General features: G+C 42.1%; 1 protein-coding gene across 1 annotated transcript in view; it reads right to left on the reverse strand.

The window, feature by feature from the left end:
* Positions 1-17,149, reverse strand: part of SDK1 (sidekick cell adhesion molecule 1) — a 640,834-nt gene that overhangs the window by 128,204 nt on the left and 495,481 nt on the right. Inside the window, exons 18-21 of the mRNA XM_073361953.2 lie at positions 12,874-12,989; positions 10,407-10,599; positions 7,338-7,436; positions 347-538 (exon numbers count right to left, since the gene is read on the reverse strand). Of these exons, the coding sequence (XP_073218054.1) occupies positions 347-538; positions 7,338-7,436; positions 10,407-10,599; positions 12,874-12,989 (600 nt within the window). The remainder of the gene's footprint in view (positions 1-346; positions 539-7,337; positions 7,437-10,406; positions 10,600-12,873; positions 12,990-17,149) is intronic.

Consider the following 17,149-nt stretch of genomic DNA (forward strand, 5'->3'; position numbering starts at 1 on the left):
TCTAACCCTTACAAAGAGAAAAATCTTTCTTCATTTTTAAAAAGCATCTAAATTCCCTCCCCCCCAAAGTTGTGGTTTATTTGGATTTTTTTAATAACGATCACTGCTTGCCCCATCTCTTATGTTACTTTATAAATGCAGAAAGATTCTATAATAAGTATCTATTTTATTACCATTCCCTCTCATTCGTCCATCCCTTCTATACGTCTTTAATTATGTCGTACTGTGTCTCCATCGTTAAAAATAAAAGAATTATTATTACTGTACTCAGGAAACCAGTGTTTCCTGGAAACGGCTGCACATGGGAGTCAGTATACTTTGGGTCATTCTCTGTAGTTTTACCAACCTGGAGGCACTCCAGAGGAAATGGTAGAGGAGGTGACCAACCCAGTGCCTTTTGCAGTCATAGCCGCCACCTCAATAGTATAGGTGGTGAGAGACGACAGCCCAGTGATTTTGTATTCAAGGGTTGTGTTGGCTAGAGTGCAAGCCAGACGAGATTCATTCCTGCTGTACACCTCCCAGGAGATTTGGTAGCCTAGAAAACAATTACACAAAAGTCAAGGAGTTGTAACAATGGTGTGTTCTTTGCCTTCCTATCCATGATAATCCAGACGTTCACACTGTGGTGGAGCACTTGCTGCTGGTGGGCTTGGAGAGTTAGCTGGTCATGTTGCTGGCTCTCCTGCAGCATGAATACCTTTGTACAGAAAGGAAAACGCACTTAATGCATTAAGGCCAATTAAAAATACATACTTTTCCAATACTACTTTTCCACATGAGCAATTATGGTGGCGGCCACTGGGATATCATGTGACCATGAAATTCCAAAGGGGAAGGGAGGTGGTTTACATGGAAGAGCCTTCTATCAGTATGTAGCATACACAATAAAAAGGTTGAGGAACCCCAGCAATAATCTTTCTCCGAAGGGTGGGATTTCAATTTATGAACTCTAAAAAATGAATAGGAAGAGACACTGAAAAAGTCAAACTCTTCTCACCAGCAAGTAGTTGGAAACTTCAGTGAAAAATCTATGCACAGCTACCAGGAGGACTCCTTTCCTAGGCTGAGGATCTAGAAATACTTACAAATCAGGTGATAATGATCTTGCAGGAAAAACCTCTACTCCCCATAGCTTCCTGCTGCACACACTTTTTAGCAAGGTGAATCATTATCCTGTCCTTTAAAAACCTAGTGTAGCCAACCTATCATCCTAATCCCTACAAAGCCTGACCCTCCACCTCATTCTTCTATTGGAACCAGCCTGTTAAATCTTTCCTGTCTAATCTCTTTTATATCCATTTGCCTTCCAGGAACTTTCAAAAGTTTCTACAGCCTGATTTGTTCAATTTTGTCTCTGAATGTGTTTGTTCTCTTCCTCGTTCTCCTTGCTTGCTCTGCCCGTTCCTACTCCTATGGCAACTTTATTCTCCCCTGAGGACATTTGAACCTTACTGTGTCAGCCCCTGTGATTTGGCTCAGGGCAAAAATTACATGCAGCTCTCAAAATCAAAGGAAATGGATGTGATTAAAACGAGTATTAGAAAGGAACCTCTCTGACTGTACTGGGAACACACTGCAAGGGAAAACCAGGCCTTCCAACCACATGCCTTCCTCAATGTCTCCCAGTGCTGACTGAACTCAGACAACTCACATTGCTTTCAGCAATAACATCATAAGTGATTAATACGTACAAGTTGAAATAACAAAATGTCCAGTGATTTTAATCAGAAGTGTTTACTTCAGAGAAGCAACATGATCTAGCAAATTAGATACTGGAGAGGGAACCAGGAATTCCTGAATGCTAATCCTAGATCAGCGACTTAAACACTCAGTGCCTGAGTTTCCCCCATCAGTAAAATGGGAATGATAATAATCAACTTACATCTCAGAGGTGTTGTGGGGTTTCATTAACGTACATGAAGCAAGCAGTATTATCTCCCAGAGAGATCATACTTTGTGTAGCACAGATAGTTATTGAAAAAAATCATTAAGAGCAGTAGTGAGTGGGTGAGGTTCTGTGGCTGGCAATGTGCAGCTGGTCAGACTAGACAATCATGATTGTCCCTTCTGACCTTAAAGTCTATGAGTCTATGAGGATGCAGACTTTGAACAAGGGGTTATTGACGTATTAATAAACAGTGAAGGTCACAGAAACACAGAGTAAGAGCAAGGCTCTCCCCACTCTTTGCTGCCCAGTGATGGGGTTATGGGCAGAACTCATGGGGAACTTCTTCATCCGTTGCACACCTCAGAGGAGGGCACTCTGCTGCTCCAAATAGACCAGTATGGTGGGTGCGGGGTTGGGAGGTGAACCAACAAAACCGCAACTATGCAGAATCCTGTGACTCAAAACCGCTGCGTGGCCTACACAATCAGTAGCTACTCTTAGCCCAGAAGCTGCCAAAGGCAGTTCACAGCTGGGGTAGTGGTCAGAGAGGAGTTGTACTGCAGCCCTGCAATCTGCCCATGATCTGTGGAGAGGGCTGATATTTTCTCCATTCCTGCTTAGCATCCTGATTATTGAGGCTGTGTGTGGGGAAGGGGGAATTTCACCCATAATGCACAAACAAAATAAAATGTTTGAAGATGTTTTTAAACTAAACGATAAATAAGGGATTTGCAATGTTTTTCCTATCCATCTGTGACAATATCCTGTCCTAAGTTAAACAATGTGAACTTTCCTCTGCTGATGTAGTATGTTTAGGAGAAGCTTTGGCTAATCACCAAATTTTGAGGATTCACCTCTGTACATATTGTGGGGTGCCCATCACTACTCCAAAGCTGTACTGCATGTGGAAAGAGATCCAGTTTTGCTGCATATTGGGCAAGTATTATTGATGGTTTTATTTACTGAAAAAAGAGTCACCAGGAAAAATACACCCAGACGTATCATTTACAATGCCAATCTAGAGCAAAAGCAGAGGCAGCATTTACTGTGGATATTTCAATTCCAATAATAAAACAATTAGAGTCTATCCATATAAAAACACAAACCAAAATGCGCGCACACACACACAAATGAAGCCTAGTGAAATCAGGCAAGATAAACAAACAAACAAACACAGCAATGAAGGAAAGGAACTCCAAAAAACAGTATCCAAAAGACATAGCATTTAAGCACCAGTGACTGACAGATGGGCAGAACTTTGGGACACGCGGCTGGAAAAAATGCCCTCTTTGTTTTACAGACATAATCTATGTCAGGGATGTGTGCAGTGGAGTCCAGTGGGGCTGGGCAGCAATGGTTTCATCTGGTTTGAGTGTAAGCAAGAAGACAAAAGGTAACACAGAGTCTTCCTTATGCTTTGGAACTAAGCCTTCTCCCTAAACTGCTGTCTAACCAAAACTAACGACCAGAGGTGTTGCAGAAATAATTTTCTGTTGATCTGGAGTAAATTCTCTACAAGAGACCAGTACATCCAATCACAAACTGTCCATCTACATCCAGGCTCTCATAAATCAGAGTTTACTGAAGGAGAGAGGAAGATACTGAAATTTACAATGAGAGCTATGGGCAGTTTAGCAGAGCAGGCTGGCTGCCTGCCTTGCTATGCCCCCTGTGTTTTCCTCTCATTCCAGGCACCAGAATTAAAAAGGAGCCATAGTAAATGATATCAATGAGCAGAAGTGATGAAGCAGTGGCTTTCTAAGCACTCTTAGATCTCCAAGCAGCACTGTGTAAAAGCCTTGAGCCATTCAGGGAAATTAATGGTTTTGCCATCCCTTTCTCCCAGCCTTAACACAATGTACACCACTAAAAGGGGAAGTTATAAACCTTGGCTGCCATGTTTTTTCCTGCCTGTATTTCCTCATAAACAACAGCGCTTTTTTTTAGTTCTTTTCTTCTAAAACAATTTACCCTGTGTATGAAACAGCCCATCATCTCGCTCCATCAGGTTTCCAAATCATTCTGGGAGATGGCAGCTTGTTTCCAGCAGAGCAGTTCTGGAGCTGCAAATGTATTGTGATCTGCTATGCAGAGGGCAGATTGCTAAGTGCAGTGTTAATTTGGGGGGAATTGTCAAAGCAACACTGAAACCATTCAATAGTAATAATAATATCTTATATTTGTATAGCATCTTTCACCCCAAAGGAACCCAGAATGCTTTACAAACTTCACATGTTAGCATGTTATGCTAGATATTACAGTGATGGCAGCAACAGAAATGACAGGCTAAATCAGATTAGTAAACATACAGCCAGGAATCACTCCCCTATCCCCAAACCAAAATGTACTCACCTCTGGGATAGAATAGGGCAGCTGTTTGAAATAATCCACAATATCACAGAAGCATTTATGACAGGAACTAAAGAAGAATCTCATATCCACTTCAAAGTACTGGAGCAATTAGATAAACTGAACATAGCTACTCAAACTGGCAAAAGTGCCTGACCCTTATGAGACATGAGGAAATTATAGTTGAAAATGATATGGCTAATGTGTTTCTTTACACATTTTATTTTTATACTTCACTTGAATTCATGTATACAACTGAATATATGTAACTGGTAAATATTGGAGAATATATTTATCTTTAAAGTTTAGCCTCAAAGAATGTTATGGTCCAAAATTTTCAAATCTGGGTGCTTAAAGTTAAGCATCTAAACCCATATTTAGTTTTCTAAATAAGTGCCCTTCTATTAAGATGTGCTGAGACCCTACAGCTAGGGTTGCCAACTTTCTAATTGCACAAAACCGAACACCCCTCCCTGCCCCTTCCCCAAGGCCCGACTCCCGCTCACTCCATCTGTTACTCCATCTGTCTCCTCCCTCTGTCACTAGCTCTCCCCCACCCTCACTCACATTCACTGGGCTGGGACAGGGGACTAGGGTGCGGGAGGGGCTGAGGGCTCTGGGGTGGGGCCAGGCTCTGGGGTGGGGCCGGAGATGAGGGGGGTTCAGGATGTGGGAGAGGGCTCTGGGCTGGGGCAGGGTGTTGGGGTGCAGGAAGGGTGAGGGCTCTGGGCTGGGGCCATGGGCTCTGGGGTGGGGCCAGGGATGAGGGGTTTGGGGAGAAGGAGGGGCTGGGGTAGGGTGTTGGGGGGGGTGCAGGCTCCAGGAGGGAGTTTGGGTGTGGGAGGAGACTCCAGGCTGGGGTAGGGGGTTGGGATGTGGCAGAGGGTGTGGGGTCCTGGCGGTGCTTACCGTGGATCCCGGGAAGTGGCCACCAGGTCCCTGCAGCCCCTAGATGCAAGAGCGGCCAGGGAGGCTCTGCGTGCTGCCCTCATGCCCACAGGTGCTGCCCCCACAGCTCCCATCGCTCGCAGCCAATGGGAGCCGTGGAGCTGACCCTCAGGGCGGGGGCAGTGCAAAGAGCCTCCCTGGCTGCCCATGCGTCGAGGGGCTGCAGGGACATGGCGGCCGCTTCCGGGAGCTACCAGGAACTAGGGCAGGCAAGGAGCCTGCCTTAGCCCCGGGCTCCCGCTGTGCCACCAACCCGACTTTTAATGGACCTGTCAGCAGTGCTGACCAGAGCCGCCAGGGTCCTTTTTTTGACCGAGTATTTCAGCTGAAAACGGGACGTGTGTCAAACCTACCTACAGTTCCCAATGATTTCAGTGGGAGCTGATTGCACTTAGCAGCTCTGAATACCAGGCCACTTATTTGGGTGTTTAAATATGGACTCAGGTGCCTAATTTTAGGCACCCAGGTTTGAAGATTTTGGCCAGATTTATCCAACGGTTACAGATCTGCTTTCTGCAACCATCAGTTTTTGCCCCAAGACCACTGAGATCAAGGCATGATTTCTCTGAGCAAAACTTCAGAAGAGCTACCTCTATTCAGAGCTATCAGATTGTGGTACACATGCTCAATATAATACAAAATTATAAAAAACTTGAAATGAAATGTTGCAATTTTGTAAAAACAAAATGTTTCATGGACCCAAAACAATTAAACTAAAATTCCTTTGCAGAGATGTCATGGATTTGTCCATAGTATAGTGCCCCCTTTAGGAGCTCTGAGGGGAGCACATGGTGAGAGTCCAATTACCCCCACCCCAGCAGGTGCTGCAGGGCTATGTCCTTCTAACGGGCCAGCATTCAACCAGCCAGATAAAGCCTCTTGGCTGTCTCCTCCCTTCTCAGAAGAAACTACGAAACAGCCTGCAGTAAGCAAATGAGGTCAAGTAAAGATACGAAGGAAAAGAACGGGGAAATAACACTAGGCAGCTCCCTTCCGGATATGGGCCTCCCTTACTTCACAGGGTCCCAGGAGCATTGTAGTCTCCTTCAGCGCTTACTGGGTCTTCAATGCAAGTCTCAGTCTTCCCCCCCTTTTAGCTCAAGGGATCCGCACCTCCTTCACAAAGGGCAGAGGCTCTATTGGCTTTCCGCCCTCTTTTTGAGACTGGAGAAGCTCAACAGCCTGTTCCTTTCCCAAGGTCGCCCTCTTCTGATTGGAGCTCCTTCCTTTTAACTCCTGTTCCAGTCCTGGCACCATTTGCCAATGTGGAAAGGCAGGGCCACTCCAGCCCAAAGCAGCCTTATCCCCTTCCACGCAAATGTAGGGTTTATATACCCTGTCACTGGAGAATTTTGAAATTTTCAGGCTTTTTCAAAATTGGAATGAAGCCAATTTTTGAAAAATCATACTCCTTTGAGAAACAGATCTTTCATCCTCTACACTGTTTGTTTTCTCTAAGGCTTTCCATCTGATGACAATATTACCGATGTGAATAAGTTGCACAAACTTTCTCAGGTATGTACTCCCCTTTTCAGAAAAGTGTGTGGCTGCTCTCTGAACCACATTGACGTACAGTATATGGATATATAGCAGGAAAGGGTGAAGTAGCATGTGAGTGTGAAACCTGTGCTGTTATAATATATTCTATATTTTAGCAATAATGTTCAAGTCTTTCTGTCAAATTACCCATAGCCAGACTGCTTGATCAGAGTGTGAAAGACTCTGCTAACTTGTTATTTCATCTTAATTGTAACCTCTTAGCACTGCCAATCAGGATTTCCCAGCTGTAAATTCAGCATCAGGAGGTCCTGATCCTTAGCACCAAGGGTCAAACAGAGTCTCAAAGAGTTTCAGAAATCTAGTAATGCAGGTGGAACCAGCGGGAGATTTAACAAACTTGAACACTCTGTGGGGAGTTGATTTCTAATACCGAGTGCACTCTCAGTGGCCACAATCATGGACTGGTGGTAACTGGACCTGTGCCTTCTGTAACATGCCCTAGTTGACATTTCAATTACCCTAAAGAGGAAGTGGGAAGCGTGCATTCTTGGTAGGCAGGTCTCTCAAAATGTTCTATTATCCAGCCATTTTTTTCACTGCAACAAGACATTCTAACACCTTCTTTTAAAGGATAACATCTGATACTTGCCTGTAATTATGCCATTTTTCTCTATAGGTTCCTGCCAGCTGACCTTGAGAGACGTGTCCAGAATCTCAGTGAAACTCAGGTGTCCCACAGCTCCTGGCTCTGGCAATCAGAAAGGGAAATCTGTTAATAGGAGATCCCCATTTACTTTTGATGTGATTCATGCGGCAAGGTTAGCACTGAAGAAATAAAACACCGAGACAGGGCCAGTGGAAACCAGCAGGAGACATCTGTAAGAGCTGCAAGGGAGAGGGGGAATGCAAGGTGTTAAGAATCACTCTGGCTATCACCACATAAATTATTTTATCCAGTCCTCATCCTCACTGTGCAGAGAACTAAAGAGACTGGCAGCAAGAGATTTACACACAACTTGTTGTCCGTCTCTCTTCTTGGTCTAATCTAATTAGAACAATCAGGCTAGCTGGATCCTGAAAAGCAATTGTATTTGCTGTTCTCCCTCAACAATATCATGCAGACTATAGTCTTTTCCTGTGCCTTTACAGGGGCTGAGTTATCAGGCCTTGTATCTGCAGACGCAGTATCAGCAGAATTCTCATTTGGGTAGGGTCTTTTAACTTCACGAATCAAGGTCAGTGTTATCCAATCAGCACTTGGATAAACTCTTGCAAAACAGCTCTAAAAAATCTCCAGTATAATGGTAACTATCTTCTGTAAAGTGTATACAACTTTGCAAAACTTTTAAAGGATTTGTATGGTGTAGCTCAAGAGCTCTTGAAACGTTCAGTTCCCTGGTGTGCAATGAAACTACAAAATGGAATGACTGTCAAGAATACACTATCCTCCCTCAATTCTGATCTTCAGGGAAGACAACCTGACTGATTTTTGATCCAACTTGCTGTTCTCTCTTCAACTGATAAACTGGAAAAGGGAGCTTTTGGCTTACTTTATATTCACTGTGCTTTTTGTTACCTGGATTCCTACCCAAATATGCTGTCCTCCAGCTCTGCTGACACCAGGTGGCAATTTCTGGGCTTCAAATTTGTATTTTATTTCCTCTTCACTTTTGTGTAGTTTCTCATTCCCTTTCCACCATGAAAAAAGAAAGCCTGCCAGTAGGCTGGCTATAGCCACATTTGCAATTGTGCAATCCCAGAGAGGGAAATCTCTGAGACCGCTCTCCAATAGCCAGTAGTCAAAGCATTATAGAAAGAACTGCTACTCTGGTACAAATCTCAGGAATATCTAACAACAGTAGGTATGCAGTATTCAGGAGTGGGTATCTATATCCCTGGCCTTGATATCCCTACTCACAAAGTTGCAATCCAATTTGCTGCTGCAGTTACAGTCCAATTTTAATTTTGTTGTACAATTCGGAAAAGATGGCATGGGTTATATTAAGCCACCAAAAGCTGGGTCTTATTGGATGTCAGTTCATGTTTGATCTACAACTGATCAGCAAACAAATTCTTTTGAAGAATCAACAAGCATTGTTGTAAGGAAAGGCAGAAAGTAACCCAAGTATGAGCAGAGGTCTGGAAGAATCATGTTCTCTTTAGATTTAAAGTCTGCATCTTTTTTCACCATGCAGAAGTGTCCAGTGAAATATGAAATGAAATCCACATAAAAGCACCAAGCTCAAATACTCAGGTAGGGTGACCAGATAGCAAATGTGAAAAATCGGGACAGGGGGTGGGGGGTAATAGGAGCCTATATATGAAAAAGACCCCAAAATCGGGACTGTCCCTATAAAATCGGGACATCTGGTCAACCTATACTCAAGTCCTGGAGCCACACTAAGGATTTGGTGTGTCCTCTGAATGCACAGATCATACAGTATGTACAAATATCCTAATGGCAGCTCTCCATTTAACAATTGCAACTCCAAGGAAATTATTCTCTATAGAGTCTTTAAAAACTCATACCACCTACTCAGTATTAGGCAAATACAATAACTGTTCCTCTTTCTTCCTTGTCTTCCAGCTTTAATCCTTCGGTAAATACGTATGAGGTTAAATTATTGGCTCATAGATTCCTGACAGTTATAATGCTTTTTCAGTGATCTGCTAACGTTTTAAAGTTCTAGCAGCAGGAAATCTGCTCTTTGAGCACAGAGATATCACATTTCTCTGGATAAGTAGCTAGTTTCTTTTATGTTCTTTTAACACTCCCTCATGGACAACTGGGCCAGCGTTTGAAGTCTTACTTCTTGAACGCTTATGCTGCCCACACCCAGACTCTTCTTTGTAGGAACAATGACTAGCCTAACCAACAGTTATTAAGACAAAACAATATTTCTAAAACCACTAGCTAACCTGGATATATTAACCAGTTTTTTCTAACTGACTTTTAAACTTTGGGCTGCCAGTAAATGCTCAGTGAGGGGAAGAGGATTAAAAACACTGCCCAGAGCTAAGATTATTGATGACAGACAATTGTGCAAGCCTCCTTCATACAGCTTTGCCACTGCAATTTAATCTTGACCTGCAACAACCCCCCCACCCTCACCCCTCCAGATATATCAATCCAAAACCTCTCTTGAACAGACACCTCCACTTGAACCAAATTGGGCTAAATGTGTGGGGTTTGAGATGCAGCAAATAACCTCCACACTGAACTACCAGACTCATTTTCAACCCTTGGTACAGATTTGAGCCTGATTTGGCGGACAGGATCAGAACAATGAACTCACCTTCCAAATACTTGAACATAAAAAATATTTGTATAAAACATTTGCAGCAGGCAAATAAAGTAATTACATTTTCAATGTACTTACTGGCAAAAAAAACCCCTCACTTCTGGTGCCTAAGTTTAGGCTGCTAAATCCATATTTGAATATTTAAATATTTTAATTTCTAGTGGCCTGATTTTCTAAAGTGTCAAGCAATTGCATCTCCCATTGATTTCAGTGGGTGCTACAGGTGCTCAGCACCTCTGAAAATCAGGTCACTTTCTTTTATGGAATTTTATTTTTTTATTCTTTTATTTCTTTTCTAAATATGGATTTAGGAGCCTAATCTTGGGAACCAAGGTTTGAAAATTTTGGCCATCACCTTTAGCAGAACTGTTTTCAGGCACTGCAGGTGATTTCTGGCTGGACTTGGCTATACTCACTATCTTCATGAGTGCACAACAGCTGTAGTGGGCTTCGTGGTCCATCCCCTGGTGTGGTGAAACACAGAACTGATGTGTAGTAAGCAGTGAATTTCTTCAAGTTGGTAATGCAGCCACTGTGAACTCCATGAAAATCAGGAGCAATGGTGACCACGGTCACAGACTCTGGTGCAGCCATTGGCCATGCCAGGAGCTGGAATAGAGAAAATTTAAATATAGATTAACACTCATTAAAAGTTGTTTCTTTTCATAATACACTTCATTGCAAAGACCTTGTTAGTCCAATTACAAAAAACAATACAGTGAAAACAATTGTAAATTCTATCATTGTGCAACTTGAGATAATCTTGTTACTGGGTTCACTGGATGGATATGTACCTTACTATCAACTCTTGACAGAGAATAAAAAGCATGTTTTAAAAATAAATGGCCACAGTTTTTACAAACTGGGTGCAAAAAGTTAGGTTATTATATCCATATTTGAGCACTTTAAGTAACCTGTTGATAGACTCATAGACTTTAAGGACAGAAGGGACTATGGTGATCATCTAGTCTGACCTCCTGTAGATTACAGGCCATAGAACCTTACCCACCAACTCCTGCAATAGACCCATAACCTCTGGCTGAGTCACTGAAGTCCTCAAATCATGGTTTAAAGACTTCAGGTTACAGAGAATTCACCATTTACTCTAGTTTAAACCTGCAAGTGACTGACCCATGCTGGAGGGGAAGACGAAAACCGCCCAGTGTCTCTGCCAATGTGACCTAGGGGAAAATTCCTTCCTGACCCCAAATATGGCAATCAGTTAGCTGCTGAGCATGCGGGCAAAACCCACCAGGCAGATATCTGGGAAAGAATTCTCTGTAATAACTCAGAGCCCTTCCCATCTAGTGTCCTGTCTCTGGCTGTTGGGGATTTTTGCTACTGGAAGTCGCTGATGGGCCACATGCCATCATAGGCAGTCCCATCATACCATCCCTTCCATAAATTTATCAAGCTCAGTCTTGAAGCCAGTTAGGGGTTTTGCCCCACTGCTCCCCTTGGAAGGCTGTTCCACAGCTTCCCTCCTCTGATGGTTAGAAACCTTTCCCTAATTTTGAGCCTAAGCTTGTTAATGGCCAATTTTCTTGTATCCACATTGGCACTTAACTTAAATAAACGCTCTCCCTCTCAGGTATTTATCCCTCTAATGCATCTGTAGAGAGCAATCATATCTCCCCTCAACCTTCTTTTGGTTAAGCTCAACAAGTCAAGCTCTTTGAGTTTCCTCTCACAAAATAGGTTTTCCAGCCCCTGGATTATCCTAGTAGCCCTTCTCTGCACCTGTTCCAGATTGAATTAATCTTTTTTAAACATGAGAGACCAGAATTGAACACTGTATTCCAGATGAGGTCTCATCAGTGCCTTGTATAACACTTCCCTGTTTCTACTGGAAATACCTCTCCTGATGCATCCTAGGACTGTATTAGCCTTTTTCACATAGGTACTCAGCACTTGTGGCTCCCACTGACTTCACTGGGTTTTTGGGTGCTCAGCAATTTTGAAAATCAGGGCATTTATATTTAGGCACCTTACAGGTTTCTTTAAGAAACAGACCTATAAAGTGCCAGTGAAAGATGTAATTGGTGAAACCCTTTGAAAAGAAAAGATACCTGACTTCAACTAGTAATTTATAAAGCATGAAAAAAATTATGTGGTAGATATAAATGTGGCAGAAATGTTGTCTCCATGCCCGACATAATACAATTCAGAATTCCCATGAGAAGCAGGAACTATAAAGCTATTGCAATCTAATGGAATTAAAGAAATCCAAGCAAATAGGGTTTTGACAGTTTCAATAAAGTTTTCACTATCTGTTGATAGGTATATATCAGGCTTTTAGTCATTTTATACAGTTGCAAAGGAATTTGCAACTTACATAAATAGCTATGCAACAAAAGTCTCCAAAATTGCTGGATTGAAAGTTGGAATTACATGTGTTAAGTGCTTCTGATTGAAACAAAAGAGAAAATCTAAAATATGGGAAACTGGAAAAAAGAATTTAGGGTGAAATCCTGGCCCCAGTGAGGTCAGTGGGAATTTTGCCTTAGAGTAGATAGAAATATAGGAATTGATTTTCAAAGGCACAAAGGTCATTTATGCACCCAATTCCCACTGACTGTCCAAGTTATTGGGCACCTAGCTCCCATTTATGCCTTTGAAAATCTCTACCCTAGCATCAAAGGAATTAGGATTTGCAACCGATCGAATGTTCCCATCCTCTCAGTGAGAATTTACATAATCAGCAGATGTTATGTTAGCAGTGACAACAGCTCACTTAGTTTAACATAAGCTTCCTTCTGATGTAAGACATTGTCTCTGATGATATACAGCAGGGCTCTGGAGACACATGGACTTCTCCAATCTGGCCCCAAGAAAATTATATATCAAGAAAGTTATGCTGCCTTGATCCAAACTTTGGTTTACCTTGTATCCTTGATTGATACCATTGATAAATTGCTGTGGTGGAGGATTCCATAGGAACTGGATGGTTGTGGAGTTCACAGCTTCAGCTTGCACATTCTGTGGTGGAGCTGTAGGCACTGTTCAAAGTCACCAGGGAAGATAGATTGAGGGTGGGGTGGAATGACAGGGAGGAGAAGAGATGAATTTAGAAACCTTTAGTTGCCATTCATGATTCACAGGAAATAACAACAGTGCTGAGAAAAGGGATGTGTGATTTATGATTTTGGTACCCAGCAGCGACTTAAAGAGAAAGGTAATTGGGTTATTTCTCATTTTCTAGTGGAGATTCCTTTAATGGGTAAAGGGAGGGGATGAAATAGTTCTTGTGGCTTATTATTCCACCGATGAGCTTCTCCTAGGGGCTTGAGACAGAAGGTTAGATGATGATAGGTGAATACATCTCTTTCAATTATCCATGGTTGTAAGGGCAATCAATGGTTTCACCAAGAAATTCCCTAAGCCCTTTAAAATCAAACAAGCCTTCTAAGTAGACAAACAAAGATATAATGTGAACATATAGAAATTCTAATTGAGGAATCATAATAAGGAGACTGCATCTGTATATCATTTACTGTTCTGAAAAATGTATGATGAAGAAATCTCCTGTGAAATACAGATTATGCCCTGGAATAAAGTATTTTTTTCTCCTTTGCTTTTTCCATCCTATTATGGTATTTATTCATATAATATATGCATATTCAACCAAGATGTGCCAAAACCCATTGAAAGTTAGCAAAAATAATATAGGTCACAAATAATAGATGTTTTCAGAGACCTATCCATTGGTGGCCATGTTTGTTTATATTCCATAAAGGGAAGAATTCTCCACCACAGTTTTTGATGCTTTAAACGTACTATTTTCATTATGTTCAAATTGGACTTTTCTAGGACTTTTCTAGGATTGAGTCTGAGAAATATCCCCAGTTCCCACTAAGTCCAATAAGAGTTGTGGTTGCTCCCTGCTTTTCAAAATCAGGTCATAAGCTTTTAAAGATTCAAAGGCATTGTGGGCCCTATAAAGTAAAATTGGGGTATAAACCAAGCATTTCAGGAATGACATTATAAACTAGTCAGGCATCACTCTTCTGTTTAGTTTTATGTCACTGAAATTCCTTGATGACTATATGGCTTGGAATTTCTGTTACATCTTTACTACCCTTTCGCCCTTCTATATACACTGTAACAGTATGTCACCATACACTGATTAAGCAGAATTCTATACCGTTAAACTGACTTCTGATGTCATTACTCATGGATTTTACAAAATCAGCAAGTTTGGGGTCAGAATGCTCTAAATTACCACTGAAAGTAGAACATTATTCCTACCATACATTAGAATCCCCAGTATGCATTATAAGGCTTATAATGCTATCTCTTGCCATTATAAAGTTCTTATGGTTTAGAGATTCATGAGAATGTTTTGATAGCATTACAGCTGTGTGATACATAGCTTAGGAAATATTATCCCTCATTGTGGTGGGGCAGCTGCAGAAGGGGTTAAAAGCAGCACCAAGGAGGCTGCGCAGAACCCAGTAATCAGGAAAGGACTTATTGAGCCCACCAATAGGGGGAAGGCTTGCTGGAGCAGCCATTCAGGGCCAGCGAGGGCCATATATAAAGGAATGCTCAGCAGAGCAGAGTGGAATCTCTCCCTGGAAGGTAAGGGAGGAGGACTGGCTGCCTGAGGAAACACCATATATAGAGCAGAATGTGAGGGTGAGCTTCTGGCTGACTACTGCCAGGCTGGGGCCTTGCTACAAGGGCTGAGAGGGTTCTAGGGCTATGGGGGAACTGGTCCAGGGCAAATAGGCAGCAGGTTGGAGGAGGGCAGTAGGTGGCTGCTGGATAAAAGATCCCTGGGTTGGGACCCAGAGTAGTGGGAGGGCCTGGGTCTCTCTCTCTCCCTCCCTCCCTCTCTTTGCACCTCACTTGCCAATGAGGAGAGTGACCAGTATCCAGACTGTAGTTTGCACCTGAGGTAAGGGGCTGGACTTTGGACTGCAGTTGGCTGGTGAAGCAAGTGGTGGGACTAAGGACTGTTGCCCTCCCCTGCCCTGGAAGGGAGGGAGAAAGCAGAGTGGGGCACAGCCAGATGGCCATGCCCAGAAGAGGATGCTGCAGTCTGGGGAGCGATGCGGGTCCAAAGAGTGGAGACAGCTGTGAGGGCAGGTGTGATGCCACTAGCTGAAGGTGGACTGGAACAGCCAAGAGCTAATTCCCAGGATGACTAGCAGGAGGTGCCACGGTGGTGAGTCCCACCCTGTAACACTCATAAACAAACCTCTTCTTATCAAAAACTCTGATGAAACCTCTCATGTCACTGGAGTCCTGTGGTGTGTGTATAGTCCTATTCATGGCTTCCCTGTGTGGTGTTTTGTATATTTGATGGCTCACATTAGAAAAGCTTATTTTGTAAATTAAAATTCCTGCCTTCCTGTATATTTCTTGATGATTTTTAGAATATATTTTTCAGATTTCCTATTATAGGAGAAAACTGTTTTAAACACCTTTTACACTTAGTTTGACATTAGACAGTTATGAACAACTGTGATAAATGAAGGGGGGTGGGGAGCTCCCTTTTATGGACAGCCAGCCAGTCAGTTAGCTATAAAATTCCTCTTAGTAGCTCTTCTCTACTTGCTTTACCTGTAAAGGGTTAACAAGCCCACAGGTAAAAGGAAAGTAGTGGGCACCTGACCAAAAGAGCCAATGGGAGGGCTAGAACTTTTTAAAATGCGGGGGAAACTTTCTTTTGTTGGTGTGTTGTTGTCCTCTAGGAAAGAGGAGAGCAGTTATGCTGTGAGAAGCTTTAAGCCAGGTATGAAAAACCATCAGATCATACCTAAAGATTGCTTATCTGAACCCCAGAAATATAAGTAAATTAGGGAATGTCTAGAAAGGTGCAATTAGGGTTATTTCTTTTATTTTTTATTGGCTTGTGGACTGCTAACTCCAGATGCTTTTTGTTTTGCTTGTAACCTTTAAGCTGAACCTCAAGAGAGCTATCTTGATGTTTAATTTTTTTGTAACTTTTTTTAGATCTAGCAAAAAGCTTAAGTTCCAGATGTATTTTCTTTCTTCTTTGTTTTTAATAAATATTTACCTTTTTTAAAAACAGGATTGGGTTTTTGAGTCCTAAGAGGTTTGTGCATGTTTAATTAGCTGGTGGTAACAGCTGATTTCCTTTGTTTTTCTTTCTCTGCTCTTCCCCAGACGGGTGTATGAAAGGGTTTGAGGGTACCCCAAAGGAAGGAATTCCCAAGTGCACCTTTCTGTTTTCAAAGCGGTTTCTGCACTTGGGTGGTGGCAGCATCTACCCATCCAAGGTCAGAGAGAAGCTGTAACCCTGGGAGTTTAATACAAGCCTGGAGTGGCCAGTATTAATTTTTAAAATCCTTGCGGGACCCCACCTTCTGCACTCAAAGTGCCAGAGTGGGGAATCAGCCTTGACAACAGCTCATTGATGGATTGTAATATCCTCCTGCATGGTCTTTTGACATGAGGGGTAAATCAAGCATCCTCCTCTCCCCTTTTTCCTTCTCAATTAATTCTGACTATATTGGCGGGGGGTGTATAAAATCTGAATGTTTTGGTTGACAGATATGCCTACAGAAAAATGCAATTCTAACACTCATTGATATAAATCAGAGAATACCATTAGGAATAGTTCGTTGTTCATAGAGTACAACGAATATATGTAAAGGTGACTGAATATTGTTATGCAGGATATATGATAGTTAAATATCAAGCCAGTCCTAAAAGCACATTCCTAAAAAAAGTTGTTCTAAAACATTTTCTGTATCCTGCACATTCCAAAATAGGAATAAGCTGTCATTTTGTTGGACATCAACTTTTTCTTTAAGGGTGAAATCCTGGTGCCATTGATTTTAGCGATGCCTGGATTTTATCCTAAGAGTTCAGAGGGCCTTTTAGGAACTGGGAAATCTGCATTGTGGGAACTGTCATTTGCCACAGCATTGAGAATTTACTAACAGAAAAGAAGCATTGCCCTAAAAACATGGGGTTTCATTTATAATTCTCATGATAGTAAACTTCTAAGAAGGCGAGACAAACACTTAGAAGTGTTTACAAAAGTTTTAGAAATGTGGATAACCATTTTTTCCATTTCTTTTTATGAATGTTCTGAAATTAGAATAAATCATTCTAGTCCAAAAATACCTATTACAAGAAGAAAAATAAAACCTTTGGTATGCTGGAAAGCATGATTTATGGTATA

The sequence above is a fragment of the Lepidochelys kempii genome, chromosome 10 (genome assembly GCF_965140285.1).
Source record: "Lepidochelys kempii isolate rLepKem1 chromosome 10, rLepKem1.hap1, whole genome shotgun sequence".
Classification (NCBI taxonomy): domain Eukaryota; kingdom Metazoa; phylum Chordata; order Testudines; family Cheloniidae; genus Lepidochelys; species Lepidochelys kempii.